Here is a 27,455-nt window from a genome sequence, read left to right on the forward strand (position 1 = left end):
GCGATGTAATAAGTGGAAGGGGAATCTACATAGACCTCGAAACTCATTAGCTCAATAGTCATTAATAAAGACAAAAAATATAGTCAATTCAACGTGCATTACTTTAATGTAAGAGCCATATCCAACTTGAAAGACCAACAAGTACATAACTATTTCCAAGTCGGCTCCCTAGCTAGTACATGAGGAAGCTGATTGGCTCATACCATATTAGTTGACCGAAAAGGGCAATCATTGATACATATTTGGTAGCGCGATGATTATTTAAACAACGCCTTAAACAATAGAGCTTTTATTAGCAAAGTGAGTTTTTCAAAAAGGGGGCTTATTAAAGGGGGGGATAACATGACTCAGATAATAATCGAGATCTAAGCTCGGACGGGATCGTAAAAGATCTAGACCCAATCTCATGCTGTAAACTGCCGGTCACGAATTTGGCCACACATATCATCAAGTACCTAACAACAAAGTATAAGAAAAAAAAAAGGATTACCATCGAGAACGCAACTATGTTAGGAATGGTCCGATCGAAAGAGAATTCCAATGTGTAATATAAACCCCAAACAACGTGTTTGCGACTTTTGCCAAGGCGGCTGAACATGCAACAGGATAAATTGGCAATACTGGCTCCAGTAGGGCTCGCGTTTGCTGTCTGCAGTGTTACCCTACATTTCTGCCCGTCTGCCGTCTTACACCTTTTTTATTTAACATGACAAGCTCTGTTCGTAAGCGAACCCGACCCGCCCAGGCACCGCACACACATACACACACCCATACACACACCCATACACACGCGCAGAGAGATGCCGTATATGTTCTAACCCCCCCTGCTACGTATGTGCCGACCGATTCGCGATAATCAATCTATCTTCCCTCATACGTGTATATTGAGCTGACGAGGCCTCGTCCGCTTGGCCCACCGTCGATGCTCCCAGCTTGGAATCGTCTCTGGCGTGAACTACATAGAATGCTGACCGGTGACAGCGTGCTAGCCCTAGCGGTTGGTTAGCTGGCTAGCTGCAAGTCCGCGTTCTAATGTCCTATGCCGGCGCTATGGACGCCATTCTATTTATTCTCATCTTGGCATTTTGCCGACTGGCTTATTATATCCACCCGCACTCGGCTAGGCTGAAAATTGAATGCAAGCCACCTCGTATATCTCGCAGGAGCACAGTTGGTATCATGACAAGTCGAATGACTTTATAGGGGTCGGAGTTGAGGTCTGATGTTATGTGCAAGTTTGCCTCGGGAAGTAAGCTGGCAAGTTACAACATTAATGCGCATCTGTAGTGTAGCAAAAATGGTAGATGGTACTCCTTGGAGCTATGTAACGAGCCCAGATCTGGCATATTGACAGAAAAAGAAGATGGGAAAATCTCTTCAAAGCCTCCAAAATGCCGGTCCGGGTATTCCGCCAGTTATAACTCCGGACTCTTATATTAGTTTGCTCGTGTTCCTGGCTGTCGTATAACCCATCAGATCGAGAGTGTGGAGAACCCTGTCTGGGACATGCAGAATCGCAATCTTGGGTTCAGCCAATATTGCTCGAGAGCAGAGCTCATTTAGCCATTCCAACGCACCCTTACGATCCCATCCACATGTAACCTTAGATCTTGTCTACTGGAAAGAGAAAAAATTCTCCTGCTAAGCGAGGATGACCCCTGACCAGACCCGTCAATATAAGTCTTGATCATGCTGCCAGAAGACCTGAATCTTGGACGATCGTTCAGCTTTGAGCCATCCAGGGACTCATCATGAGGTTCACTAAGGTTATTGGCGGTATTACCGCCGCCTTGCTCGTGAGCGGCGTATCGAGTGCTAGGCTGCCCAAGAGACAAAATGCTCCTCCTGCTAGCACGGATACGCCGGTTCCACCACCGCCTGCTTCTACGGAGGCCCCTACTCCTCCAGAGACCTTAACGCCGGTCCCTGAGCCGACTTCTTCCGAAGCTCCTGCGCCACCTCTCTCGAGCTCGTCCGAAGTTCCGGCCCCACCGCCTCCAACTTCTTCGGCACCTCCGGCCCCGGTCGAGACATGTACGGCGCATTTGTTGGTAGACGATTTCTCTCAATGGGAGACCGGCGAGAACTCCTTGCAGGGAGCTACGAGCGGTAAGATTGATCTCCAATTATTTCCACGGAGTTAAGTACTAAACCCCTGAACAGATGACCAGACCATGAACACCACCAGCACTGATGGCGGCATCCTGACGTTCACACCCAACAACATTGATGTATCATATATCTACGAGCAGTTTGACTGTCTAGACACCGTGGCGCTCGGATATGACTCCGTATCATTCAACATCAAGGGTCCCGAGGCGGCCTCCGTCTCAATTGAGCTCCAAACCGTCGCCGAATGCTCATCCACCGAGTATCAGAGCTTCTACTACACCCTCGACGGACTTAGCGGTTCCCTACAGACAATTAACATTCCGCTAAACAGCTGGGAGGGAGCTGGCCTGGAAGGAGTTGTTGGCGTCCTATGGTACGGCTTCTCGGCTGGTTTAACCGGCACCGACAACGAGTGGCAGCTGGACAACGTACAGTTCCTGTGCGCCGACGTTCCGCCGCCCGAGGATCCCGAACCACCCGTAGTCACACCGGTGCCTACTACCGACCCTACTGAGCCTGAGCCGCCAGTCACAGTCACAGTCACGACTACTATCTTCTTGCCTCTACCCGGCGGTGACGTTACTACGACGACAGAGACCAGTACGGGAAGCTGGAGCACGCCCGGCAAGCCAACGACTACGAAAGGAAAAGTTACTACTACCCGCTCTATCTCGCCGACCGAGCCTCCGTGGTGGGACGACGACCCATGGGAAGGCTGGTCCGACAGCCAAACCGCGCCACAGCGAGTCACCGCCACTGCTACCGCTGTTGCTACGCCGGTAGGTTCGGCAGCGGCGAAGGTCCAGCCGATCATAGCTCGCGAAGAAGCTGCTCAGTGCGACCATCTTCTCGTTGACGACTTCATATCCCAGTCTCGCCTGACATTTCTCTACTACAATGCCCTGCTGAAGTCGAGCAGCGACGACGGTACCATGAAGTCCGTTGTGGTCAAGAATAATAGGGTGACTTTCACACCTGTGGATACTGACTCTTACTGGTACACTCAACTCGGCTGCATCAATGCGGAGCAATACGGGGGAATCTCGCTTCGCATCTCAGCTGCTGCTGGTACAACATTCGACGTCCAGCTTTCTTCGACTAAGGGCGAGTGCGGTACCGAGGACGCCAACGATTTCTCTGTGACGTCAAAACAACTCGGCTGGACTTTCAACGGAAAGGAGCAGTTATACTCCATCCCCTTCTCCAAGTTCAAGGGACTTGATCTGACCAAGTTTGAAACAATCTTCATTTCCAACTTGAAGAAACCTGTTACTTTTGGGCCCTTAGCCTTGTATTGTGGAAACGAGATTGTCGAATATGTCCCCCCTGCGGTTATCGAACCATCCGGTCCTACCGAAACGGTGCCAGCACCCCCGAGCAAAGCTACTAACCTTGTGATAGACAAGTTTGCCAACTCGGAAACAAACGCTTTGGAACAATGGCACGGGGCGGACGAGGGGATGACTGTAACTTTCAAGAGAAACACCATGACGCTGCAGACCAACGACTCGGATCTGATGTGGGTTACGCAAGTCGCCGAGACCTGCAAGGACTTGACCGAGTTCGACGGATCTTACCTCCACGTCGCTTACACCGGAAGCAACCTATTTACCATTTCCCTCCAGCAGCACAACGAGGAGTGCAACAATGATATATACCCCTACCCCGAGACCTGGGACTCCCTCGAAGCTTCGCGGTACAGTACCGAGACGGACATTTGGATCCCTCTAAACCACTTCAACGTCGACCGCAAGCGGGCCATCGGCTTCGCATTCAAGGGCTTCTACAGCACCGCCGCAACCGTCTTCTCCAAGATCGAGATCGTCAACGAGGTTCCCGAGGGCTTCCAAGTCCCAGAGAAACTACCCTCCGGCCAGTTTATCTTCGCCTGCAAGCGACCAAACTCCTTCGCCTTCGCCATCGACGACGGCGACCCGGTATTCGCGCAGCAAGTCATGAAGACGATCGACGATGAGGGCATCACCGTGACGTTCTTCACCGTGGGGGCGCCCCTTCGAGATCCGACCACGAACCTTAGCGCTATCTACAACGAGATGGCCTCCAAGGGACACCAGATCGCGCTGCACAGCTACACGCACCCTCCTCTAGAAGGCCTAGCAGACGACGCGTCGATCGACTGGGAATACACAAACGACATCGAAGCCGTGAAAGAAACCTTCAACGGGCTGACGCCCAAGTACTTCCGTCCCCCATTCGGTACCGAAGGCGCGCGTATGCGACAGCGTCTCGCAGCTTTGATCGAAGATCCGTATATCGTGCAATGGAGCGTCGACGTCGAGGACTGGCTGTGGGCCGAATCCGACACGCCCGAGAAACAGCTCGAGGCATTCAAGCGAGACGTCGCGGCGGGTGGCAACATCGTCGTGATGCACTACTTGTACAACAGCACCGTCAGCTACCTCAAGGAGTTCATCCAGATCGCTAAGGCGACTGGCAAGCAGCTGATGCGCGTGGACCAATGCATGATGGACCCGAATGCGCCGCCGCTACCGGGTGAGGAAGAATAGGGGGGGTGGTTGTTACAAGGGGGGTTATGATGTATATAAAATTGGCTTATTGTTGTTGTGTGGTTAGTGCTTAATAAAAACACCGTTAGTCTTGATATATTCGTATAGAAGCTGAATTATGAAGGTTCTGATTCGATGTGATGTAGTGGCCTTAGTAATCGCCCCGGTACATCTCCACTTCATAAAGGAAGCCATCGTCAACGAGTGTCTTTGAAGGTACGTGGATATAGTGAAATAACATTTATTCAGTATGTCTATTTCTGATAATAGTAGGGATATATTATAAGAACTTATACGTTGAGTAACCTTGTAGTTACACACTGATGTCAACACTGTTATAAGTTATAACCATCCGAGCTATCACCCAGCATCATCGAGTGAAGCAATCACCAAGTTACATGCTTACATCTCGCACTTATAATTGGGGTAGATCTCGATGCAACCACCCATATGCATGTAATATACTACGCATGGAAGGATGTCGCCATGATGGGAATAATGGTGAACATCCAATGGTAAGTTGTTGATTAATCAGACCCTTTCATGGAGGAGAGGTCTATATGAGAACCTTGAGGTGTAACTTTACTTTGTACTTAAGAGAAGATAGATACTCTTTACTGATTCCTACTTCAATTCAGAATCAAGCCCAATATTTCAACTACAACTCGAGAAGGTCATTATCACAAGCCGTTCATAGCCATGCCTCTCCCGTCTGATGAAAATGTTGTCCAGACCAGTAGTGCCATAGTCAGCACACTACATGGAATATTTGGGCCCCATCCCGGATTTCGACCCGGTATGCTCTATTCAACTAGTATCTACACATCATAAGGTATACTAACAAGACTCCCTAGCCCATGCAAAAGGTGTCCTACTAAAAGGCACTTTTACTCCCACCGCAGAAGCAAAAATGCTCTCGAAAGCACCTCACTTCAACAACATCTCAACTCCAATCATAGCACGATTCTCCAGCTCTACCGGAATCCCAGAACTCCCAGACACCGATCCCAACGGCAACCCCCGCGGCTTCGCCATCCGCTTCGTACTAGCCGAGACTCCTCGCCGCGTACACACGGACATCATCACCCACTCCGTCGACGGCTTCCCAGGCTCAAACGGCCAAGACGCCCTCGAGTTCTTCACGGCAGTGAAAGACGGCACAATAGGCGAATACCTAGCCTCGCACCCGAAAGCCCTAGCTTTCGTCCAAGCCCCCAAGCCAACGCCAGCTAGTTTCGGCAAAGAAAAGTACTTCGGCGTAAACGCGTTCAAGCTCATCGCAGCAGACGGCAAGGAGGCATTCATCCGGTACCGCATCGTCCCCTCAGCCGGGGAAGCATACCTCGACGAAGCCGCGCTGAAAGACAAATCCCCATCATTCCTCTACGACGGCGTGCCCGAACTCCTTGAATCCGGACCGATCGTGTTCAAGCTCAAAGCGCAGATCGCAGAAGACGGGGACGTAACCGACGATAACACGGCAAAGTGGCCGGAAGAACGACGGGTCGTCGAGCTCGGCACGATCGAACTGCAGTCTGTGGCGGACGACCAGGCCGCGCAGCAGAAGAGGATCATCTTCGACCCGATCCCGAGGGTTGAAGGCGTCGAGGCTTCGGCCGATCCGCTGCTGGAGGTTCGCGCGGGGATTTATCTTATAAGTGGCCGTGAGAGGCGCGCGGCGTGAAGATGGAAATAGTTAATTAAGTGTTATTATATATAACTTAGGTGCCTGCCTAGGCAAGTATCCAAAGTTGATATCATTTCTACTATTTACTTACTTTACTGTACCGGCAAATATCAGATCGTATCCCACATTATATAGTTCCAAAATAATATTAAAAAGAAAAGAAAAAAAGTCCCAAAAACAAAAAAAGAATTTCCCCAAAAGCCTAAAAAAGAAATTACAAAAAAGCTCAGCCCCAGGTTCGAATCCCCTCGGATAGGGGCAGGGGATTCGAACCCAGGACCTACGAAAAACCGGCTTCGTTAGGCATCTGCTGTCAAGTCACGTTCTTGGGAAGAACGGTTCAGCATAAGACACCACAGTGGGGTTTTCTCTGGCCTCAAGTCGCCCGGGCGGGGGGCGTCGGTTGAGAGTTTGCTTGCAATTTGGATACATAACCTTTACTTCGTGGGTAGGTACTTAGGGGGATGTATCTATCTCGTTGCCTGGGTTTCTGCCACCTGCATTTTTTAGGGCACCGACAGCTTACTTGGAGATATCCTCATTGGTGAACGGTCAAATGAATATGGCTCACTTATATAATCTAGACACTGTAGGATAGTTGGTATGCTACTTTTATGTTCGTTTTTAAGATACTGCTTCATACGGCTGACTGTATGGATGCTTTTATATCATAGCTATGGAATATAAAATAGCCTCACATATAAAACTTACACACAAGATTGTATTCTTTCATTACTAAGCTCAAATCAAAACATTCATATACCTCCAAGTCGGAACCGAGTAAATTAACTTAATGAAATTGTGCCTTTCCAGTATAACCATATGCATCTAGATAAAATACGCTCTAGCGTGGCATGTCTCATATATATACCTACGGAGCCATTATAAAGCACTCCTCATTACCACGTGGCAGCCATACGGCAGGATTACGGCACTCTCCCAACTTCTACCCACCGATAAAATCATATTTCATAAGGCAGCGCGGGCGCTTTGAAAATCAAGTGCGGTTTCCTCTTGGCTAAGTCGAGAATCGTTTCCGCAAACACACCGTTTGCCCCTATAGTTTTGTTAGCGAACCTTATAGTACGGCCTTCGGAGTCCGGGGATGAATTTAAATCTTACAAGCAAACCAACTCCCTAAAAATCATAGTCAGTAATGCAGTCAAAAAAAAAAAAGGCATGTGGAAACTCACTTGTATAAGAGCTATAAAAATTGACGTCGACGCTTTCGTGTATTAGACCGAGTTTTCCTGATTTGAGAACCAGATCTAGACATTCAGTTATTTCTTCATCATCTTCAGAAGTTTGAGCCTGAATAAGAAGACTCATAGGCCAGGCATTTGAGAGGCCGATATGAGGACCTAATATAAATCAGCATCGGCTTAGGCATAGATGATCGGGGAAGTAACTAACCTCCGATGCCCTTAAACTCTCTTCCAATGAGGTAATAAGGGTTTGATCCTTTCGCGAGTAACATACGTCGCGTATTTTGGTAGGTTTCATCGCTCGCCTTGAGAAAACCCATAAGGGGCAAAGCTAGAAGAGACGGGTAGTTCGCATCGTCCATTAGAATCGACGACCCGTATCCGTCTACCTCGTATGCGAAGACCTCACCGAACTCCTTGTGCTGGACGGTTCCATGGTCCCAAACGCCATCGTTGATTGTTTGGCTCCACGTCTCGACCGTCTGGGCCAAAACGTTTTTGCCGACGCTCCTAAGGACGTTGGCGGTCCGTTTCAGTTCCACCGCTATCATCGCATTTGCTGGAATGAAGAATCCTAGTATGGTAGCATCATCACTGGGCCTGAACGCAGACCGTACAAGACCGGTGCCGTTATTAAGAGGGTTCCCTATACCATTTAAGTTGAGCGTCTCAGTCCCCGTGTTCGTGTTACGGTTAAAAGTGTACTCGTTGCGCCGATAGTGGCCCGTCTCCGGGTCGAAAGTGGACTTAGACTGCTGCTCGAGTACGTCTAATAAAGTCTCCAATGCCAAGTACCAACGCGACGTCATATACTCGGTAGATCCCGTATGGTCATTGAAATCGTTAGCTAGGGCGAGGAAATGCGCAAGCGAGTCCAACTCGTACTTGCATTCGAAGACGAACGAAGGCTCATATGCGGGATGGACAACATCGTCCTGACCGTTATGCGACACGGGCAACCCGCTGATGGGAGGTGGCTGAAAAGCATTACAATATGGCGATTCAATGACGTACTCGGATTGGGTGTTGATTGCACCTAGAATCAAGTCGTGTATAGCCGGGTCCTTCTTTGCTAAAGGCTGGTACGGGGAGAGTTGGTTGGTTGAGTCCCTAAGCCATTCGGCAATGATATCCCCTGTGATGACAAAAGAATGTGGTCCCTCCCATTTTCCTTCATCATACGAGTCTTTCCATGCTTTCTTTTTATTATTATTATTATTAGAACCTTTCGTGTGGAACTTGACGGTGGTATCTGTCGTGGACTGCGATCGTTTGTCTCGGTCAGTTGTATCCGTTGTAAAGTCGTACAAGTACGACGGTAGGAAGATTACAAGTCGGACTAACAGGAAAGGCGTTCTCGAAGAGACGCGCCAGATCGGGATCTTTCATGCGAGAGGTCACATCCTTTATAACTTGCTCAATAGCGTCCGACTGAAAGGTACGACATCGAGGATCGGGCCTTTGGAAAGGTAGCTCAAGAGGACCTTCGCTAAGAGGTCGATGCGGATATGTCGAATACTGTGTATAATCGGGGCAAGCTTCTTCGTATTCGAATTTGTCTAGAGGGAGCTGTTCCTGGCCGTAGGGTTGACGTCCCGATCCCGATCCCAATGCGGAAGTTGAATATAAGGTCGCTAGCAGCAAGCTTGCGCCTATTGAACCTGTAGAACCAATCATTTATGCGGCGCGAGCTGCAGAAGCTCTACTCTATATAAGCAGACGGGTCATGAAGTTTGAAGTTTTCATATGAAAAAGAAGATATAAGTTGAGCTGGAGATTTTATACGGAATGGGCGACTTTCAAAAATGGAATTGACTTTTAGAAGTCGGGTCGGAACAAGTGCCGCAATCTGCAGGGTCCTGCGCCGTTCCTTATTATTGTACAAAAAGAGACACGCTGACAGTTGCCCGATACGACGGTAAAACCTTGGTGGATTGGTGGATGGAAACACCCCGCAGAGCTGCGGAATTGGAAGCTCCATTCAATTCAACCTTCACCTTCACCTTCCAACCCCGCTAACGTCATAATACCTAAGCTCGATTAGCTGATTAGGTAAATTAATCAGTGGCCAAGTGGAGTCTGGCGGGACATCTTATCTAATCAATATTCTTATCATCTTATTTTCTCAAGACCTAGCTTCAACAAATCCCGGCCTCAGATGTCCGCAGCAGAAACCATCACGTTTTCCACCTCGGTTGCTTAACTTTTCCATTGAGTCACTGAGATGGCTCATGATGTTTTAATAATTACCTCATCGCGTCCCCCTTAACCGCTGCTACTAGATTCTCTTCTTAGAATACCCTTTTTAACTATGCTGGCTCTCTCGGTACGCGGGCTTATAGGCTCGCGTGCGCTTAACCGACAGACTATCCGAACGATGGCTACCGCGCGCCGTCAAGCTTTCGAAACCATCCCATCTTCTCCAATTCGAGTCATGCGTACGGTTGATGAAGTCAGGAGATGGAGGAAGCCCCAATACCTCGACCATAGAATTGTCTCACTCGTACCTACGATGGGAGCTCTTCATCAAGGCCATCTTTCTCTTATCCGCAGCGCAGCTCGCGAGAGCCATCACGTCGTCGTTAGCATATATGTGAACCCAGCCCAGTTCGGCATCAAAGAGGACCTAGCTTCTTACCCCGTGACTTGGGAGTCGGATTGTAAGATCCTAGCTGAATTAGATCGTGAATTGGCCGACGATGGTGGGAATTTAGGCCGCATCAGCGCTGTTTTTGCGCCAACTACCCCTGAGATGTATCCCTCAGGGTTTCCAGGTCAAGAAGTAAACTCCAAAGGGAGTTTCGTGGTCATAACACCACTAAGTGAGATTCTTGAGGGTCGTACTAGACCAACCTTTTTCAGGGGCGTCGCCACTGTCTGCATGAAACTTTTTAACATCGTACAACCTGAAAAGGTGTACTTTGGCCAAAAGGATGTCCAGCAGACCGTATTGATCCGAAAGATGGTCAAGGACTTTATGCTGCCGACCGAGGTTGTTATTGGTCCTACCATCCGGGAGTCCGACGGACTTGCTTTAAGCTCCAGAAACGTTTACCTCGGCGAGAGACGACGCAAAGTCGCCCCCGTGCTAAATCGCGCGCTCAAGGCTGCTGAAGAACAGTACCTGAGCGGGGCTCTGCATCGAAAGTATCTCATGGATGCTGCTAATACTTTAATTCTAAATGTTTTAAACGAACAGTCGAAATTACCTCCCGAGAAGAGAGTAAGGTTTGAGGTGGACTACATCTCACTTGCGGATCCCTGTTCAATGGAGGAGCTGAGTGAAATCGATCCAGAGAAGGGTGGTATACTGAGTGGTGCAATAAAGATGCTACCGGTCGAATCACCGCAACCAGGCGAGGATCTGGGACATAGCGGAGGACCAGCAGTCCGTCTCATAGACAACATTATTTTGAAGCCATCAGCGGAAATCTAGAGTTATTTTTTGAATACACCTATATAATATGAGACATAATAATTTGGATCCAAGGTTAAGCATATCAAACTACAAGATGTCATTGGCTACGTTAATATCGTCGGACTTTTAAATTCTCAAACCAGTATATTTTCTGCAGTGTCAATGCAGCAGAACACGAACTAAAAGTTACATGTTCCTGACTGGGATTCTGCAGCAGCAACCGCATGGCTTCTCCACGTGCAGAATCAGGTACATAATATACCTATATTAGGGTAAGGGAGGCGAGTTAAATGAAAAGTTCCAATTTCCCGTCCCCCGTCCCCCGTCCCCGCAGTAAATAAAAAAAAGGTTAGGTTAGGCCATTCCTATCCCGTCTTTTTAAAAGTTCAAACTTGCACAACCGCCCCCCCTATTAATAAATAACGTTGGAGATCTCCTAACCTAAACTCCAACTTGAGGTAGGTTCGTTCAAAAACGCGAGCTGAATTTCTCAATTTACATATTAATAATAACAAAAAAGCGGGATCTATTCGACCAGCTCCCCTGTCGATCATTTACTTGTATCGAATTGATTTATACACGGATAACACGCGGGGTAGACTTTCCAAACTTTCCAGATGCCGAACACTACGGCTATTTCCGCTCCGGGCAAGGTGCTCCTCGCCGGAGGTTTCTTAGTTCTCGACCGCCAGCACACGGGGCTCGTGTTTGGGTTGAGCGCCCGCATCAACGTCATTGCTCAAGAGATCAAGACAAGCAAGGGTGTTCAGCTAAGCGAGATCGTCGTTGAGAGCCCTCAATTCCTCGAGGCTCAGTGGCGCTACGGATACCACCTAGCTCCCGAGAATGGTGGCATCAAGTTAACTCAGCTTCGAGTGTAAGTACTGTTTTCTTCTTCTTTTTTCTTTTTTCCATACCTTCTTACACTATATACTATATCTATATGTTCGCTAGGGGTGTCGACACAATTATGCCTACCTTTACGAGGTTGTAGCTAGGGATATCGCACTCAATATAATTACATACCCCCCCATCTTTGTATCACCATCATAGTCTTATATTTACCTCATCACACTACAAATATTCTCATATAGCTACATTACATACTTATAAGTTGACCAAACAGCGGTTCAAATATAAACCCTAATCACTTCGTTGAGGTCACATTGGCCTACGCTCTCACTTACATCCAAACGGTTGGCCATGTCGCCAACTTCGACCCTGTACAGCTAACCATCTTGGCCGACAACGACTACTACTCACAATCTCATTCGCACCACCACTCACACCCAGGCTCGGCAGGCCGCTTCGCCAAGTTTCCCACCAAGCTCAAGGATGCCCACAAGACCGGACTCGGATCCTCTGCGGCCCTTGTCACGGCACTCACCGCCGCTTTACTGACGCACTACCTTCCCAAATCTACCTTCGACGTAGACTCGGCAGAAGGCAAGCGCACGCTACACAACCTAGCGCAGGCCGCACATTCCGCCGCCCAAGGTAAAATCGGCTCGGGCTTTGACGTCGCGGCCGCCGTCTACGGAAGCTGCGTATACCGGCGATTCTCCCCCTCCCTCCTACGCGACGTCCCCGAGATCGGCGCGCCCGGCTTCGCCCCCGCTCTAGCGGCGTGCGTGGCGCGCGAGTGGGACGCCGAATTCCGCAAGGACAACGCGCGCATGCCGCCGGGCGTCACGCTGCGCATGTGCGACGTCGACTGCGGCAGCCAGACCGTCGGCATGGTCAAGCAAGTCCTCAAATGGCGCGATCAGACCGACCCAGCCGGCGCCAAGACCCTATGGGATAATCTGCAGGCGCGCAACGAGGCGCTCGGCGCGGCGCTGAGCGGCGATCGCAAGGACGACATCAGAAAGGCTGTGGAGGACGTGCGCGTTCTAGTGCGCGAGATGAGCGCCGCCAGCGGTGTCCCCATCGAGCCGGAGAGCCAGACCGCGCTGCTGGATGCGCTGGCGCGCGTGGAAGGGGTATATGAGGGGGTGGCGCCGGGGGCGGGGGGATACGATGCTCTGGCTTTGTTGGTTAGGGACGACGGGGAGACGGAGGATCGGATCAGGGAGTTTTTGAAGGGGTGGAGTCAGGAGAAGGGCGTTAAGGTTAAGTTGTTGGGTGTTAAGGGGGAGATGGAGGGGGTGAGGAGGGAGGGGCTGGAGCAGTATGATGGATGGTTGGAAGTTATCTGATGACGAGGTTAAAGAAAAGGGTAAAGGGTGAATGGTGAAGGTAAGAATTTAGAGAGAATATAGTATTTAGACGCGGCAGAGGAGATTTGAAAAAGATTGACTACCTAACGTATAGATGTTCAGCTATAAATGGTCGTGGAGTAAGTAGATAAGATTTCGAATATGATTTAACCGAGTTTACATGAATATTAACTATGACGTCCGATGATGAGATCGGGTGAAAATTATACATACCAGGTATTTCATATGGGGTGTTTGAATTACAGATAGAGTAGAGATTAAGTTAATGCTATGGCCCCTCGAAGGGTAGATACCTACCTAAAATAGGTATATATCTTTTACACCACTACTACAACGGCCTCCTACCCTCCCCCACCCTACTTGCTGTAGAATGAGATTGCTAGGTAGAGAAACTTGTAGAATAAGGGAAATTCTGTGGCATATAAACTCTGGGGACTCAAACACTTGACCTCGCTTTAATTCACAAAAACCGGACTCCTAGGGTCTGCCGGTACGACCACATCAGCGGATTTCTGGAGCGGTGGGAGGTGTATTAGAGTTTTATTTTGAATACTTTGTTCGGTGGTAGGTTGTCTAGGATACCTTCCTTTATTTATCTATCCCCTTTCCCCGTTTCTCTTTATCTAGGTAGATATCGGCTCGTTTTACCGAGATATATGGGGTCTATAAATAGAATTGGTTACTAAGAGGCTTAGGCGGGAAGTATGAGATTGCCGAACGAAGTATCAATTGCCTAGATCTGACCAAGAAAGAAAAAAGGGGGGGAAAGTAACTTTGCTGCGGAGAGCCTCATTACTAAGATTGGGTAACGAAACTTGTATATCATGTACCCAAATCCACTACCTTGCCACCTTATCTGTTTGCCCTCGCACAACTCTAGGAAGTACGAGATGGCAATATATCCGGTGTCACGGCATCTCGAGTTCGATCGCTCCAGCGGCAAGAAGCCGTTACGTCTGAACTACCTAGCGAGTCGAGTTATTTGCTCCTGTGCGTCATCTCACAAAATTCAGCGTGAGCGAGGCAACTTATTCTGTCAAAATAATACTGGTATATATAAAGTATGAGGCACCGCATACACTAGGTACTTAAACTCGCCGAGAAGCCAGTTCTGCAGTTTCATGTATTCATGTTATGTACGCCAATGTAACCCTTTTCTGTCGAACGCCGCCTCCATTAAGCCGCCGATGCAGGGAATCAATAAGTCAGCCAGTGAATTGATGTCCATCGCCCTCCCAAACCTGACGCCCGAATGGATGGATGGGTGAAATGCTTATAAGAAGAATAAAAAGCAAAGTCTAATGCAGCACACTTGGTATCCTACACGCCAAGCCCCTTGTACTATTGCCGTGTTCCGTGTTCGTGAATTCGTTCGTCGGGTGACCGCCTATTATGTGAAGTGTCGAGGAAGCTTAAGAGATCCGCGCGTGGTGCAGAGCCGTACAATACTCTCCGCCACGGGACGAATAATAAAAGCTATAGCCAAACTTGACATCTGTTCCTCCTATTTCTAAAAATGACCTAAAGAAATCTCCTAGCTGGTTTTAAATGAGGTTTTCGATAGGTGAGATAGGGGTGCTTGGCGTCACCTAGAACTCGTCAGTCAAAATAACCCTAGAAGCACATCGGAACCGAGCGACTTAAGCTCACCTTCAGCACAGGCGTAACAGGACGTAGCGACGAAGGCGGAGCCGGGGCCTTGCGCGGAGTGCCGAAAGACGACGAGTCGGCGGCTCCAAAGCGGGATGCGGCTGCTTGCTCCTTCAGTATGGCGATCCTACATCACCAAAAATACATTAGCCAAGATTGTAGATACCCGAAAGGATTGCGGCGAAGCAAGAGGCATTAGCTGATTGGGCATAATACGAGAGACGGGGAATGAAATAGGAGAAAAGAGGAAGCGCTTACTCATCTTCCGACACACCCGGCAACGAAAGCGTCTCGTGCTTGAAGTTGAACGGTGCCGACTGTAAGAAAATATCATGTTAGTAATAGAAGAGGGTTGAGTATTATTGTTAGATGAGGCATATCGGATATCTGGAGTAGACAATCCGTAACGTATAAACAGTAAGTAAGGATGACAAAGAATAGAACAGACTTACAATCTGCAGCGCCGGTTTCTCAGAAACCGGCTTAGAGGACTTGACGCCGATGAGTTTTTGCAATCTTGCCGTAAAGGCGCGGAAACCACCAATGCAGCTTGTCATTTTGTCTCGTGGTACCGATTGGACTCGAGAAAATTTATTTTCGGACAGTAAAATAAACAAGATAGAGCAAGATGAGACGGAGCAAAATGTATGTGCAACAGGACGACGAGTGGAAGAAGTTGGCAGCTGGCCTTGCACAAAGGAGTCGGATGTAAGGAATTGTTGGCAGCAAGTGACAAGCTGAATACCAAGTGGATGCAGAAGACAATTTAACGAGGATACGAGATTCTGTGCCTGGAAACGACGTTAGGCCCCAGTGTCGTAGTAAAGAGTCGTAATAACGAATCTGAGTATAATCGAGGTATTCGGGTGCCAAAAAAAAAAAAGAGGAATTCGATGCGATGCGATGCGATGCGATACGGTAGCGGATATAGAGTGAAATTATGATTGATCCAATGCTGTCCCCCCTCAATGCGATATAATGCGCGGGAACTAGAGCCGGAGCTGCAGATACGAAACAAAACGAAACGTATGTACGATGTATGTACGCAGAAGCGTAGGAGAAGTCATATAAGAGTAGATGTATCAATATGTAGGTATACCAGGTCAGGCACCCAACTCTATCGAGGCAGCCGATGATTGATCAACAATCATGCAAGGAAGACAAGACAAGAGCAAGAAAACCAAGCGGTGGTAGTAGTTCCAAAAGGACGACAAAAAAAAGAGCGGAACCCCTTTGCTATAAAGGAATAAGAGTGTTTGACTACGGTCAGCGTTATCTTTGAATGCCTGCCTTACACGGGATGTTATGTAAGGGTAGGATGAGATGAATGGGGCGGCGAAGGATGATGATGATGACGATGACGGGGAAATAACAACAATCGTCTAAGGCCGTGAACAAGCCTTCTTGTTTTCGTTTATGAGCGAAGCTGAAGATCAAAAAAACTTGGTGGGCTCGGTGGCTGTAAGTCTGACAGATCGACGAGAGCGGGGGGAGCGAGAGCTGAACAGGAAAAGGCTGCAAGCCCAAAACCCGACAAGCACAGGGTTCTCTCGAAAAGGATTATAAAGAGTTAAGAGAGTGTGTTATGCCAGCTACGGTTTAGCTGAACAGGCTGAGCAGTAGCAGGCCAAGGGTTGGTTGGCTAGTTGTTGGTTGGTTGATGATGGCGAACTGGAGAGGCCGAGTCTAGTCTTATCAAGCAGGGCGCAATAGTAAAATAATAATGATGATGGTAATAAGAACGAAAGAGAGATACGAAGTAGATAACTATCACAAAGAAACGAACGTGTGTGCTGCGTATTGCAGGCAACTCGGTTTTAAAAACAAGGAGAGACGATGGGAATAACGAAAGACATGCGAATCTTGATACACGAAGAACCAGTCAGTCAGTGTAATGTCAAGTACAAGGTCAAGTACAAGGTATGGAAATAATATGTGGAAGCAATAGTATAGGTAATAGTTGGGCATCGTCGGTCAAATTAAAAGTTGGCACGCCCCGGAATGCGGAATGTGTGCCAATTCTCTAGTGACAAGGGGTCAAAACAAGGGGCCCTCAATTAAACGCCAAGCTAGAAGATGCTGAAACAAATGTCGGATTAGTCATTTGAGTCAGGTGATTTGTGTAGTATATAAGTCTGTAGCTAGCTGTCACGTGTGTACCCCACATGTATACAAATACTGGATCCTACTACTAGATCCTAGAACTTTAGGTACCCATTACAACCTTCTTATACTATATATATCGTGATACCACATAGCATTACGCGTTCAAGGCTTCCAATTCCAATACAGTTAGATTCATGTGGGTAGACTAGGTGGTCAAACCAACTACACTATAGTCTATAGTAGCCAATAATACTGTTGCCTCGTATATAAGTATATAACCTCCTCGGAAGCAAGGCCGTAATGTTTATTGACTATTTTATATATATCGTGAACATAATGTTCTACCTGAGCAAAACTTATTGTTAAGTAGCGGCGGTAACCAAGTCCTTCGCAGTCTGCAAGCTCCCGTTGTTGATGCCGTGATGTGGCGGCCATGACTCCCGCCAGCTTTCACTTATATAGCTTTCAACCCACCTATCTGTAAACATTAAAAGTTCTTTTGACGAGTAATATCTAGTAACCCACGAAACAGCAATACTGTTCTCTCCCCCTTCACATTTAGTAGCTATCATGAATTCGTAAGTCTGTTAACAAGAACCGCCTCCTGATCCTCGTTTGTCATCTAATACGGGGGAGAATCGACATCGTAGCAACTCAATCCCGAAATAGAAACATAGCATAACATTAACGACTCGAGTCCACCTTCACCAGTGCAAACTTACGCTATATTTTTTTTTAATACCTCACACTCCTTTCCCGCCTCGTTTCAATCGTCATCCTGTTATGAATGTCTTGCGTATATCTTGAAAAGCTCCAAATCCCAGAGCGTTATAGTCACACAAAATACATCAAGCGGTTAAATCCTGGCAGCAAATTCCCAACATGGGTTCAAGAACATATCGATAAAGTGGGCTTTTCCAAAGGGAATGATATTCCGAAGATACCTATAAACGAGGTATAATAGATATGACTTGGCGGGTACTCGTGGACTGAGACGTCATCTTTCTCGTCAGCATAATGGCGTACCTTGCCTATATCCACGTTATATGGAAAGATGACGTTTTGAGAACAGACTTAGAATCAGCATTGAGAACAGAAACGGAGCAACTTCGCTACTCGTTGAAATTAGTCTCAACTTTCTGCTTGTTCGATCTCGAACGATTTACGAAGTTCCGAGCAGTCATTTTTCATATCCAACAGTGGGCGGCAACCGATAGGCTAATGCGCATCATGTCTGACGTCGAGCAATTTGAGAGTCGTACACACGAGTTCCAGCAATACCATGCCTTTTACCGGTGATAATACCTATCTGAAAGAAAAGAGAATATGCACCCATCTAGGAGGTAGTCAGTGTGTGGGCGATGTTTTCAAAGCGCGAAAAACATTAACTACCTGATAGTTAAAGTTAATACATAGGTAGTTAAAGTTAATACATAGTTACAGTTAATTATTCTTACATACTTACACGTGCATTCCGTGCCTAATATATATTTTGAGCTCGCATAATATTATCCCTTGTCTGAGGTTACATGAAACAGGCATGACGGATCGCCGGGACGGCATAGTTTTCCACGCACAATCTTCCGATAGGTTTACACAACCCCCGTCCAAGTAGCCCAAGGAAAATAAATGGCGTAATCGTTCCAGAGCGATTCTCTAAACCCTGCTTATGATTGATTCCCATTTCCATTCTATTTCGGGTAATCCTTCAAATGATAGCTCTTTAGCTTCACGAACTGGTCGAACCCAAATCGACTTAGAGTCACGCCCTTGCCCGAGTTCTTCCAACCCGTCCACGCCAGATCCTACAATTATTATGTTAGCATGCCGCAACTTATCAGATTCGCGTAAGAAATGACCTACGGGACTGGGGTAATCTGCACGGTTGACAAAGACGGTTCCTGCTTCGACTTGGTCCGCCAACTCATAGCCTTTAGCTGTATCTTTAGTCCATATGCTAGCTGTAAGGCCGAATTCGCTATCGTTCATTAGTGATACGGCTTCTTCATCGGACTTAACTTTCATGATGGGAATAACGGGCCCGAACGTCTCTTCTGTCATGACAGTCATGCTATGGTTGACATCAATAAGGAGCGTTGGCTTGACAAAGTTTCCCTTCTCTGGGAGACTCGAGAATGTCGGGTTCTCCGGTGTTGCGTCTTTTGCGCCTTTGCTTAAAGCATCCTGAATATGCGACTCGATAGTTTCCTTAGACCGCTTCGAAATGACCGGTCCAATCTGGGTCTCCTTTTGTAGAGGATCGCCAACCTTGTAGTCCTTCAAGACCTTTTGGACTGCTTCGATGAAAGGGTCGTAAATCTTCTCGTCGACGTAAACACGTTCAATGGCACAACAACTTTGACCCGAGTTGAAAATGGATCCGTCGACAATCTCAGCAGCTGCCCAGTCCAAGTCTACATCTCCCCTGACGTACGCGGGATCTTTACCGCCGAGTTCCAGGCTAACATTGACAATTCGATCAGAGGCGGCCTTTTGGACCGACAAACCTCCCGCCACCGAACCGGTGAAGCAGATTAGAGATACGTTCGGATCCCGTACCATGGATTCCATGATCATCGGCGACCCGCAGTGGAAATACTGCAAGACACCAGCGGGTAGGCCCGCCTCCGCAAAGACTTTGGCGACCTGTTCTACTATCGTAGGGGTCTGCGGGGAAGGCTTAAGAATGACAGTATTACCAGCAAGTAGGGCTGGAATAAGTGAGTTGACAAGGATCAAGTAAGGGTACTTGAGAGGAAAATCAGCTAAGTTCTAGAATCCAGGGAAGTGCATTTAAATTGTCTCACGTTCCAGGCGAAGATGATGAGGACAGGGCCAACAGGGACTTTTCGAATGAATCGCTTGAATCCTTTCTCAGGCTCGCCATCGGTGTCCTTCAGTGTTTCTTCACTGATCTTGACGAGGTAGTCTGCACGTTTGATGGCCGTTGTGACTGATGTAGAATTAGCCTAGATGGTTCTTTGCTAACTACTAGTTAAAGAAGGCAATGTGATGAGCTTTACTTTCAACACCGGTGTAAGCAATAGGTCGTCCCATTTGGACGGTAAGCTCCTCAGCAAGAGCATCCTTTTTCTTCTCCAGTAGTTTCAACGCTTTCTTAACTATGGCCTGACGGTCCTTCAACGAGGTCTGCCGCCAATTCTGGAATCTCTCGGCGGCGATCTTAGGGATCTCTTCTAACTCAGCCACCGTGACGCCATTGCGAGTCAATATCGGCTCGTTTGTAGTAGGCGAGATGGTTGTGAGTACTTCGACAGACATTGCGTCGGTATGGTACACTATAATAGGGAATGGACTTGATAGAGAGATATGTAGGTTAATATAGGGCTGCTTATGATTGTGATATAATGAAAATTGACTTATATATCAACATGGATTCCAGTCTGGTTCGGTTATCTTGAATTAAACGGGAATCAAACGATCCCTTGTAAGTTGTAAGATAAACGTCACTGATTAAAACGAACGGTAGTGGGGGATCGGCGACCCCTCAAAAGACCCCGATAGTTGAATATTCTTTTGTATATCGAATATATACCTTATCGGAAAGTCTTATCCAGAACTCTCCATTTTATTTTTATTTTCCTTGGATTTCTGGATTTACGCTTTGCTAGCAACCAAACATCAGCTAGTCCACCATCCAATTGCCCTTCCTAATATATGCCAGCGAACAATTAATATCCCCAAGCAAGATGCCGCCAGAGAAGAGGAATAAATTTTTAGACGCGGACGAGAGCGACGACGACGATAGCCAGGGCTACAACTCCGAGGCGGAAGAACTACAGAAAGGCGGTCGCATCGCAAAGCGTCGCAAACTAAGTGACGATGCTGCCAGCGACGATGACGAGGACGATGACAAGGACGAAGTAAGCGCGGGAGAGGAATCCGAACATGAAGATGCCATAAAACGCGATCATTCTCAACGAGAAACCTCGGATGCAAAAACGGACGGAGACAAGTTAAAATCCAAACTAGACTCATTGCCAGAATTACCCGACGTTTCGCGCCCCTTGACAAAAAAGAACCTAGTAGCTACAGAAGCAGCCGTAAAGAAATCTGGCCTCATCTACATCTCGCGCGTACCGCCCTTCATGAAACCCGCCAAGCTACGATCGCTACTGGAGCCATACGGCAAGATCAACAGGATATTCCTGACGCCCGAGGACCCGCAAGAGCGTTCTCGACGAATCCGGCAGGGCGGGAATAAGAAGCACATGTACACGGACGGCTGGGTAGAATTCGTGCGCAAGCAAGACGCCAAGAAAGCCGTCGATCTACTAAATGCTCGGACGATAGGCGGGAAGAAGAATTCCTACTACCGCGACGACATCTGGAGCATGCTCTACCTCAAGGGCTTCAAATGGCACAACCTGACCGAGCAGATAAACTCGGAAATGGCGGAGCGGACAAGCAGGATGAGGGCGGAGATCAGCAAGTCGACCAAGGAGAACAAGGAGTTCGTGCGGAACATCGAGAGAGCGAAGATGCTGGAAGGAATGCAGACTAAAGCGGCGGCGAAGCGCGGTAGGGAAGAGAAGGACGCCTCTGCTGCTGCTGCGAGTAAATCGGACGATAAGAGTATGCGGAAGTTCAAGCAAGCCCCTGTGGCGAAGAAAGGGGTTGACCTGGCTCCTGAGGAGGCTAAACGAGTCCTAAGCAAACTTTTTTGATTCCGAAAATAATGATACCCGGCCTTTTTGCATATCCTCGAATCTGGAGTGGTATGATGCGTGTGTTGATACGTGATTTCGATTTTATCTTATTGAAGCTCCATGGTAAACAGCCTTCCTGAGAAATTAGAGCTACAAGGTATGGACGTAAAAATCATGTGACGTCGTTGATAAGCTAAATACGTGTAAATCAAGAATAGGAGGACGTGCCGGCGTAAAAGGGGCTGTTGTACGAGTAGCTACGACCATTATTTATCGGGATTGGGATCTCAAATACTACGAAATAAAGGACTCTTAACTAACACATTCCGAATAGGTCAAGTGTAGTAGACCTAACCCAGTTGAATTTACCAGCATAGTAAAAGAGCAAGAATAAATACGTTAATACAGCCTATCTTATTTAAAAGAGCCATGATAGACACGCAAGGCAACCTCCTAAATTGTATAACACACCCGTCAACCTACGACATCAATCCTTATAGTTCAGATCAACCACGCGTATAGGCATAGTTCGTAAAGGTTTTATATATTCTATAGCCTACGTGTAGGTATACCTACTAGATACAGTGGGCCATCTGCCCTTTTACCCTGGGCTGCCCTTAGTAGGTCAATAATATCTTCATAGCCGGACTCCAGACGCCTGCTGCTATTCCGTTTCGTTATCCCTTTTTTTTCGGGAATATTCTTCGACATGAAATGTTTACCTCCAATCCCGTCATACAACGTCATCGAGTCTATTTCATCTCCGGCGTCAAGCTTCGTGTGCATATGCGTGCGTATGCGTGTGCAAATAGTACATATGTTTTACCTCCTCTTTAAGTATCCTATCTCTTAGTACTCCTCTATGGCGCAGTTAGGATGTAGGACATATACGACCTTCTGCGAGGGTGCAGACCCGCTACCTGCACCGGCGGCCTGGTCGCCCTCCTCAGTTAGGCCCTCGCCACGTACCGCCATCAGAATGTTGTCCTGATTGTTTCTGTTAGCATCGACTCAAGTAACGTAACAACTAAAACATTTTTTATAGTGACCATGAATATTGTGAAAAAAAAAAGAAAAAAAAAAAAAAGCTTACCTTGACCATCTTCTTCAGCACCATCTTCGCAACATCCTTCTCTCGGTGATATTCTTCCTCACCCTCCAGCTCATCCTCTTTCTGCTCGAGGTACCACTCCACGAGCGCCTCAGCCTCCACGCCCTCGCCAGAGCCTGACGCTTCATCTTCGTTGACTCGTGACACGATGAGGTTTACCATGCTGATGTACTTCTCATACGTGATCGCCGTCTTCTTCTTTGCCGGGGCCGCGGAGCTAGGTTCCCTACTACCCTGTGCATCCGCACCCGCATTCTCGCCGTCGTCCATAGGAGAATCACCCTCCTCGTCCTGGCCCTGCGCAACTGAAGAAGCGCGTGTAGCTTGGTCCGCGGCAGCAACAAGCGTCGCCGAGTCCTCAGGCGTCTCATCTTCGTCTTCATCTATCTCAACATCGTCGTGTTCGACGGATATAATACTCTGGCGAAGGAGATTAGACGCCTCGTCGACAAACTCAGGCGTGATCTCCTCGATACAATTAGCCTTGGCAATAGCCTCCGACAACCGAATCAGAGATTCGAGCTGACGGACAGTGATACGGTAGCTATTTTTGCCCACACCACCCTGGGCATCGTCGGCACGTAGCTCCTTGTACTTCTCGACGAGGCGCTCCTTAGCCTCAGGCGTGAACTCAGGCCGGAAGGTCCGCGCGAACCGGATGTACCGCTGTAGGCACTCGGTGCTGAATTCTGGTTCGATAGCGCTGTCGCGTAGTGCATGTAAGCCCACGATGTGCTCTGCTATGTGTCGGTCCACTGTCTCATTACACTCGTCGAGGATGACGAAGAAGAGATCAAAACGGGACATGATAGGTGCCGACATGTTGATGTTGGCTCGTAGCGTGGTCTTGCGGTTGTACCGTCCACCAACCGGATTTGCGGCGGCAAGGATGGATGTCCGCGCGTTGAGGGTGGCTTGGATACCGGCTTTGGCGATGGAGATCGTCTGCTGTTCCATAGCTTCGTGAATAGCAACTTGATCGGCTATATCCATCTTGTCAAATTCATCAATGCAGCAAATACCGTTGTCAGCCAGCATGAGAGCACCAGCCTCGATAGTGAACTCGCCCGTCTCTTCGTCTTTGACTACCGCAGCTGTGAGACCAGCGGCCGAGGAGGCTTTGCCAGACGTGTAGACTGCACGCGGTGCAAATGAGCAGACATACTTTAAGAATTGAGATTTCGAGGTCGATGGGTCACCGACAACACAGATGTTAATATCGCCTCGAAGAGCCATGCCTTCAGCTGTAGTCTTGTGGACACCAGACATCAACTGCAGGAGAAGACCCTTCTTGACGATTTCGTGGCCATATACTGTAGGCGCGAGTGATTGTACAAGGCGGTGGTAAATGTGGTCACTATGGACCATCTCACGAAGTTCGTCGATCTCGCTGGGCGTCATAGAGTTAAGCACAGCTGTTTGTGCCTCTTCAACTGTTTCAGCCGTGTCGGCAGAGGTTTGAGTTAAGGAGTTGATGATGTCGTGAACTTGACGGGATGCAGACTGGCCGGGTGTAGATGTATCAGGGGTAACCATATTAGCTAGGAAGGCCAACCGGTAAGTCAGGTCGCGAACACCCAGAGACTTTAGGCCTGACACTCCATTACCACCAACGTCGTTGCCGCGCGGCGCATTCCGGTCATCTCGCATCACCGTAGGCCTAACACCTGGAAGCCCTAACTGACTTATATCGGGCACTACAATTAATGCACCGGTAAAGATACACTTCTCGCCTGCCTTTGCACGGTCCACCATCTCACCTCGCAGGATGACGTCCATCGTCCGCGGCATACTTCCCGTAGGAATTTCAGAACTATTCTCTTGAATGCGGACCTTTTGCCAATCGACAAAAGTACTTTGTCGGATGTCGAGTTGCCATGCCAAGCGGTTTCCGCACTGAATATTAGGGCATTGCGTAGGTTCGGTATACCGGAACGTCTGCTCAACGTTCGGAATGACCGAGCGGCATGTCTCGCAAGTAAACGTTGCAAGGGATAATTCCGGTCGGACCTCAGAGGTACGTGTGACGGTTCCAGATATAGAAAGGAGCTGACCGATGTTCTTGGCACGTAAACTACGAACTCGGGAGACAAGGGGGAGGTTGTAGAAGGCAATAGCGAACAATTTATCCGTCTGCTGGTTTGCCGTCTTGCTACCCTGCAGCTCAGATTGACTTCCAGAGCCAATATTACTTGCGCCTGATGTTGTTTGGTTGCTAGAAGTAGTCGCCTGTCGATGCTCGCGGAAATACTGGGGCTCGTATTTGGCGATCATATTGTGGAGGGCATTGGTAAGGAAAGGAAGAAATCGATAGTATTGAGTATTAATGGCATTGGCTAGACCGCCATTTTGGTAACTAGCAACGTGATTATAGTTGACGTAAAAGGTTGATAGTTGGTAAATTCGCATGCCGTGGATCTGGGCCACATAGAATTTGTCTGTAGTGACAGCACTGGACGTTGGCGCACCAGATGATACAGGGTCGTCGATAAATCTAGTCTTTCTGTTAACTATGTGCCGTACGCTTATTAGAAAGACAAGGCCTACTCTTCTATAAAACTTTCAAAATGCTCTTGGACGGTAATACCAATCCGATCTTCTACTCGAGGGATCGTGGCAGGATCTCGTTGTCTTGAGCGGCCGGGAATCTGGTCGTCGGCAAAGCCCTCGGCCTCATCATCGCTATGGGCGGCTAGACTTTCGGAGGGAGGCCCTCGAGGTCGTGCCGAAGAACCTCTGTTAAACTGTCTCGGTCTGGGAGTTGCAGCACTCCTGGATGGGGCATCAGACATGGGCATTCCGGCGTCACTTAAAGCCGCCATTTTGAAGATATATGATCCGTGCCGATATTAAGAAGGCGTGTGGGTTTTGGTGGTGAGGAATATCGGGGTTGGTATTATCGCAATCATAAGCACACAAGAATTCACCTCGATAGAAAAATTAAGGAGTAGAGGGGCAGAAATGTAGAAATGTACATAGAAATGGGACCAAAACGCCAGGACGCGTCGCGCCTTATGAAATTGGGGAGACGCGATTTTAGGCTCAACCAATGAAATTGTAAAACTTTAAGTGCTTGCAGGTGCCAAGACATGAAGCACACTGTTTAAGTGAGATATACATGTTAGTTAAATAGTTCATGCAGATATAGCGGACTCGGGTCACAGCTAGCACAGTACCGGGAGAATCAAAAAATTGAAACTTCTACTTATCAGTTCTGCAGTTGTCACAACCTCTTCAAAGTACAAAGATGAAATTCCAAATTTGAATTAAGATTTCTGTCTACAAAATAAATGTGTATTTTACATGATATAAGTCATTGGTACTTTCTTTAGTAATCCCGCAAAGTATCTCGGACTGCAATCAAATACATTTATTGTTCAAGCGCTGGTACGGTAATTCCTCAACCCGATATTCATCTCAACTATATAATGACCTTCACTGCGCGGTGAGATTGAAACCATGGCGCAAGAATTGTCATCCAACTGGAAGAAGTTACAAGAAAAGATAAAGGCCGAGTCTACCGCAACTTCTTCATTGGCGACAAAAGCTACAATTAAGCGGAAAGCCGACGAGGGAACCCAGTCCAAATCTCAGCCAAAGCGGCAGAAGCTACAAAATCCATCCGAACAACAGCGGGAACAACGACAATTATCAAACACATCTAATAAGTCTTCTCGTAAGCCCACTCATACAACTTCATATAAGAAGCCAATGGGTGTTGCCCAATCCTCTGCCATCGCCAAAGGCACACCAGCAACTATCACGCCTTCACTCGCTCTCTGGGCCGAAGATAACGATATCTCGCCAGAGGACTTAGCTGAGGCCTACAACCTGGGCGTCAAAAATAATGCATCCCTTATGGCCGCCGAGCCGCCCCGTGTTAACGAGGGACTAGCATCCGGAGTCGATGTCGGCAAGTACATAGCGCTAGACTGCGAGATGGTCGGCATAGGGCCCGAGGGGCGAGAGTCAGTGCTAGCACGTGTCAGCATTGTTGATTTCCACGGACGACAGGTGTACGACTCGTTCGTGCGACCGCGCGAGCCTGTGACCGACTGGAGAACTCATATAACGGGACTGACGCCACGCATACTATTACCCGTCGCACGCAGCTTCGATGAGGTGCAAGAAGCTGTCGCAGCGCTCATGCGTGGACGCATCATCGTCGGCCACGACATCCGGCATGATTTAGCCGTACTACAATTAGACCATCCCTCAGGACAGATCCGGGATACGGCACGATTCGCCGGGTATAGACAGTACGGGCACGGGCCCAAACCGGCGCTCAGGGTCCTGGCGCGCGAGGTATTAGGAGTTGAGATTCAGAAAGGTCACCACTCGAGTGTCGAGGACGCGCGAGTCGCCATGCTGCTCTTCCGGAAGCGAAAGTCCGATTTTGATGTTCAACATGCGGGTAAGTACGGCTTGCCTACGGAGAAGACGATAGCAAGTGAGAAGGTAGGTGTAGATGGTAGTAAAAAGCAAGAAGCAAAGCCAAAGAAAGGGGCGGGGAAGAAGAAAAAGAAGCGGCATTGATACAGATGAAATAGGCGGCACAAAAGGAAGTATGATCTTATACTAGCACTTCACGGGTTCAAGACCAAGGTAGTAACCTCATCAATAGTTGTTACTGTTTTATTCCCAGTTGTCAGCGTTACTAGGCGAACGTCTTCTACTAGCGCTCTACGGAGTTGTACTCCTATTTTATGTATATATCTAGAACGCACATTCCTAATACCCCCTATTCCA

At 48.1% G+C, this 27,455-nt stretch overlaps 10 protein-coding genes across 10 annotated transcripts; 6 read left to right on the forward strand and 4 right to left on the reverse strand.

Annotated features, from left to right (window-relative positions):
* Positions 1 to 1,751: 1,751 nt before the first annotated feature.
* On the forward strand, positions 1,752 to 4,640 carry F5Y00DRAFT_256542 (carbohydrate esterase family 4 protein; the record flags this gene model as incomplete). Its single annotated transcript, XM_048010425.1, has 2 exons — positions 1,752 to 2,109; positions 2,164 to 4,640. 2 exons carry the CDS (start codon positions 1,752 to 1,754, stop codon positions 4,638 to 4,640), a joined length of 2,835 nt encoding a protein of 944 aa, XP_047869971.1.
* A 699-nt stretch (positions 4,641 to 5,339) lies between these two features.
* Positions 5,340 to 6,324, forward strand: F5Y00DRAFT_267342 (catalase related protein; the record flags this gene model as incomplete). The annotated part of the gene is made up of 2 exons (XM_048012052.1): positions 5,340 to 5,436; positions 5,495 to 6,324. 2 exons carry the CDS (start codon positions 5,340 to 5,342, stop codon positions 6,322 to 6,324), a joined length of 927 nt encoding a protein of 308 aa, XP_047869972.1.
* Positions 6,325 to 6,847: 523 nt separating this feature from the next.
* On the reverse strand, positions 6,848 to 9,457 carry F5Y00DRAFT_222174 (glycoside hydrolase family 125 protein). The gene is made up of 5 exons (XM_048005677.1): positions 8,877 to 9,457; positions 7,741 to 8,794; positions 7,521 to 7,688; positions 7,450 to 7,464; positions 6,848 to 7,384 (listed from the first exon to the last, which is right to left on the reverse strand). The coding sequence occupies exons 1-5, from the start codon at positions 9,207 to 9,209 to the stop codon at positions 7,290 to 7,292; spliced, it is 1,665 nt and encodes a 554-aa protein (XP_047869973.1). The 5' UTR covers positions 9,210 to 9,457; the 3' UTR covers positions 6,848 to 7,289.
* A 206-nt stretch (positions 9,458 to 9,663) lies between these two features.
* F5Y00DRAFT_222175 (pantoate-beta-alanine ligase) lies at positions 9,664 to 11,232 on the forward strand. The gene has a single exon (XM_048005678.1). The coding sequence runs from the start codon at positions 9,844 to 9,846 to the stop codon at positions 10,966 to 10,968; it is 1,125 nt and encodes a 374-aa protein (XP_047869974.1). The 5' UTR covers positions 9,664 to 9,843; the 3' UTR covers positions 10,969 to 11,232.
* Positions 11,233 to 11,567: 335 nt separating this feature from the next.
* F5Y00DRAFT_256546 (Phosphomevalonate kinase) lies at positions 11,568 to 13,148 on the forward strand (the record flags this gene model as incomplete). Its single annotated transcript, XM_048010426.1, has 2 exons — positions 11,568 to 11,827; positions 12,077 to 13,148. The coding sequence occupies 2 exons, from the start codon at positions 11,568 to 11,570 to the stop codon at positions 13,146 to 13,148; spliced, it is 1,332 nt and encodes a 443-aa protein (XP_047869975.1).
* Positions 13,149 to 14,452: 1,304 nt separating this feature from the next.
* F5Y00DRAFT_91 (uncharacterized protein) lies at positions 14,453 to 15,673 on the reverse strand. Its single transcript, XM_048014327.1, has 4 exons — positions 15,272 to 15,673; positions 15,078 to 15,136; positions 14,820 to 14,946; positions 14,453 to 14,758 (listed from the first exon to the last, which is right to left on the reverse strand). The coding sequence occupies exons 1-4, from the start codon at positions 15,374 to 15,376 to the stop codon at positions 14,714 to 14,716; spliced, it is 336 nt and encodes a 111-aa protein (XP_047869976.1). The 5' UTR covers positions 15,377 to 15,673; the 3' UTR covers positions 14,453 to 14,713.
* Positions 15,674 to 18,164: 2,491 nt separating this feature from the next.
* Positions 18,165 to 20,404, reverse strand: F5Y00DRAFT_222181 (aldehyde dehydrogenase). The gene is made up of 4 exons (XM_048005679.1): positions 19,949 to 20,404; positions 19,733 to 19,878; positions 18,789 to 19,673; positions 18,165 to 18,730 (listed from the first exon to the last, which is right to left on the reverse strand). The coding sequence occupies exons 1-4, from the start codon at positions 20,205 to 20,207 to the stop codon at positions 18,617 to 18,619; spliced, it is 1,404 nt and encodes a 467-aa protein (XP_047869977.1). The 5' UTR covers positions 20,208 to 20,404; the 3' UTR covers positions 18,165 to 18,616.
* Positions 20,405 to 20,534: 130 nt separating this feature from the next.
* Positions 20,535 to 21,734, forward strand: F5Y00DRAFT_222183 (uncharacterized protein). The gene has a single exon (XM_048005680.1). It carries the CDS (start codon positions 20,636 to 20,638, stop codon positions 21,611 to 21,613), a length of 978 nt encoding a protein of 325 aa, XP_047869978.1. The 5' UTR covers positions 20,535 to 20,635; the 3' UTR covers positions 21,614 to 21,734.
* Positions 21,735 to 22,184: 450 nt separating this feature from the next.
* Positions 22,185 to 25,715, reverse strand: F5Y00DRAFT_164 (MCM-domain-containing protein). Its single transcript, XM_048004751.1, has 3 exons — positions 25,254 to 25,715; positions 22,689 to 25,200; positions 22,185 to 22,582 (listed from the first exon to the last, which is right to left on the reverse strand). Exons 1-3 carry the CDS (start codon positions 25,526 to 25,528, stop codon positions 22,445 to 22,447), a joined length of 2,925 nt encoding a protein of 974 aa, XP_047869979.1. The 5' UTR covers positions 25,529 to 25,715; the 3' UTR covers positions 22,185 to 22,444.
* A 202-nt stretch (positions 25,716 to 25,917) lies between these two features.
* On the forward strand, positions 25,918 to 27,401 carry F5Y00DRAFT_174 (ribonuclease H-like domain-containing protein). Its single transcript, XM_048004906.1, has one exon. It carries the CDS (start codon positions 26,166 to 26,168, stop codon positions 27,240 to 27,242), a length of 1,077 nt encoding a protein of 358 aa, XP_047869980.1. The 5' UTR covers positions 25,918 to 26,165; the 3' UTR covers positions 27,243 to 27,401.
* The last annotated feature ends 54 nt before the right edge of the window (positions 27,402 to 27,455 follow it).

The sequence above is a fragment of the Daldinia vernicosa genome (genome assembly GCF_022497035.1).
Source record: "Daldinia vernicosa strain CBS 139.73 unplaced genomic scaffold F5Y00scaffold_1, whole genome shotgun sequence".
Classification (NCBI taxonomy): Eukaryota; Fungi; Ascomycota; class Sordariomycetes; order Xylariales; family Hypoxylaceae; genus Daldinia; species Daldinia vernicosa.

Bases quoted from the DNA above. Each gene is read 5' to 3' on its own strand.
- F5Y00DRAFT_222174 (XM_048005677.1), bottom strand. From the start codon at position 9,209: ATGATTGGTTCTACAGGTTCAATAGGCGCAAGCTTGCTGCTAGCGACC. The intron at 8,795-8,876 runs GTTAGTCCGACT...AAACGATCGCAG, and splicing joins TCTTCGAGAACGCCTTTCCT to TCCACGACAGATACCACCGT. The intron at 7,689-7,740 runs GTTAGTTACTTC...GATTTATATTAG, and splicing joins AGAGTTTAAGGGCATCGGAG to GTCCTCATATCGGCCTCTCA.
- F5Y00DRAFT_164 (XM_048004751.1), bottom strand. From the start codon at position 25,528: ATGGCGGCTTTAAGTGACGCCGGAATGCCCATGTCTGATGCCCCATCC. The intron at 25,201-25,253 runs GTAGGCCTTGTC...CAGAAAGACTAG, and splicing joins TTTGAAAGTTTTATAGAAGA to ATTTATCGACGACCCTGTAT. The intron at 22,583-22,688 runs GTAAGCTTTTTT...AGAAACAATCAG, and splicing joins TGCTGAAGAAGATGGTCAAG to GACAACATTCTGATGGCGGT.
- F5Y00DRAFT_174 (XM_048004906.1), top strand. From the start codon at position 26,166: ATGGCGCAAGAATTGTCATCCAACTGGAAGAAGTTACAAGAAAAGATA.
- F5Y00DRAFT_91 (XM_048014327.1), bottom strand. From the start codon at position 15,376: ATGACAAGCTGCATTGGTGGTTTCCGCGCCTTTACGGCAAGATTGCAA. The intron at 14,947-15,077 runs GTAAGCGCTTCC...TTGGTGATGTAG, and splicing joins CCGGGTGTGTCGGAAGATGA to GATCGCCATACTGAAGGAGC. The intron at 14,759-14,819 runs GTGAGCTTAAGT...GACGAGTTCTAG, and splicing joins CTGTTACGCCTGTGCTGAAG to GTGACGCCAAGCACCCCTAT.
- F5Y00DRAFT_222181 (XM_048005679.1), bottom strand. From the start codon at position 20,207: ATGTCTGTCGAAGTACTCACAACCATCTCGCCTACTACAAACGAGCCG. The intron at 19,879-19,948 runs GTAAAGCTCATC...ATTCTACATCAG, and splicing joins TGCTTACACCGGTGTTGAAA to TCACAACGGCCATCAAACGT. The intron at 19,674-19,732 runs GTGAGACAATTT...TTTCCTCTCAAG, and splicing joins TCATCATCTTCGCCTGGAAC to TACCCTTACTTGATCCTTGT.
- F5Y00DRAFT_222183 (XM_048005680.1), top strand. From the start codon at position 20,636: ATGCCGCCAGAGAAGAGGAATAAATTTTTAGACGCGGACGAGAGCGAC.
- F5Y00DRAFT_222175 (XM_048005678.1), top strand. From the start codon at position 9,844: ATGCTGGCTCTCTCGGTACGCGGGCTTATAGGCTCGCGTGCGCTTAAC.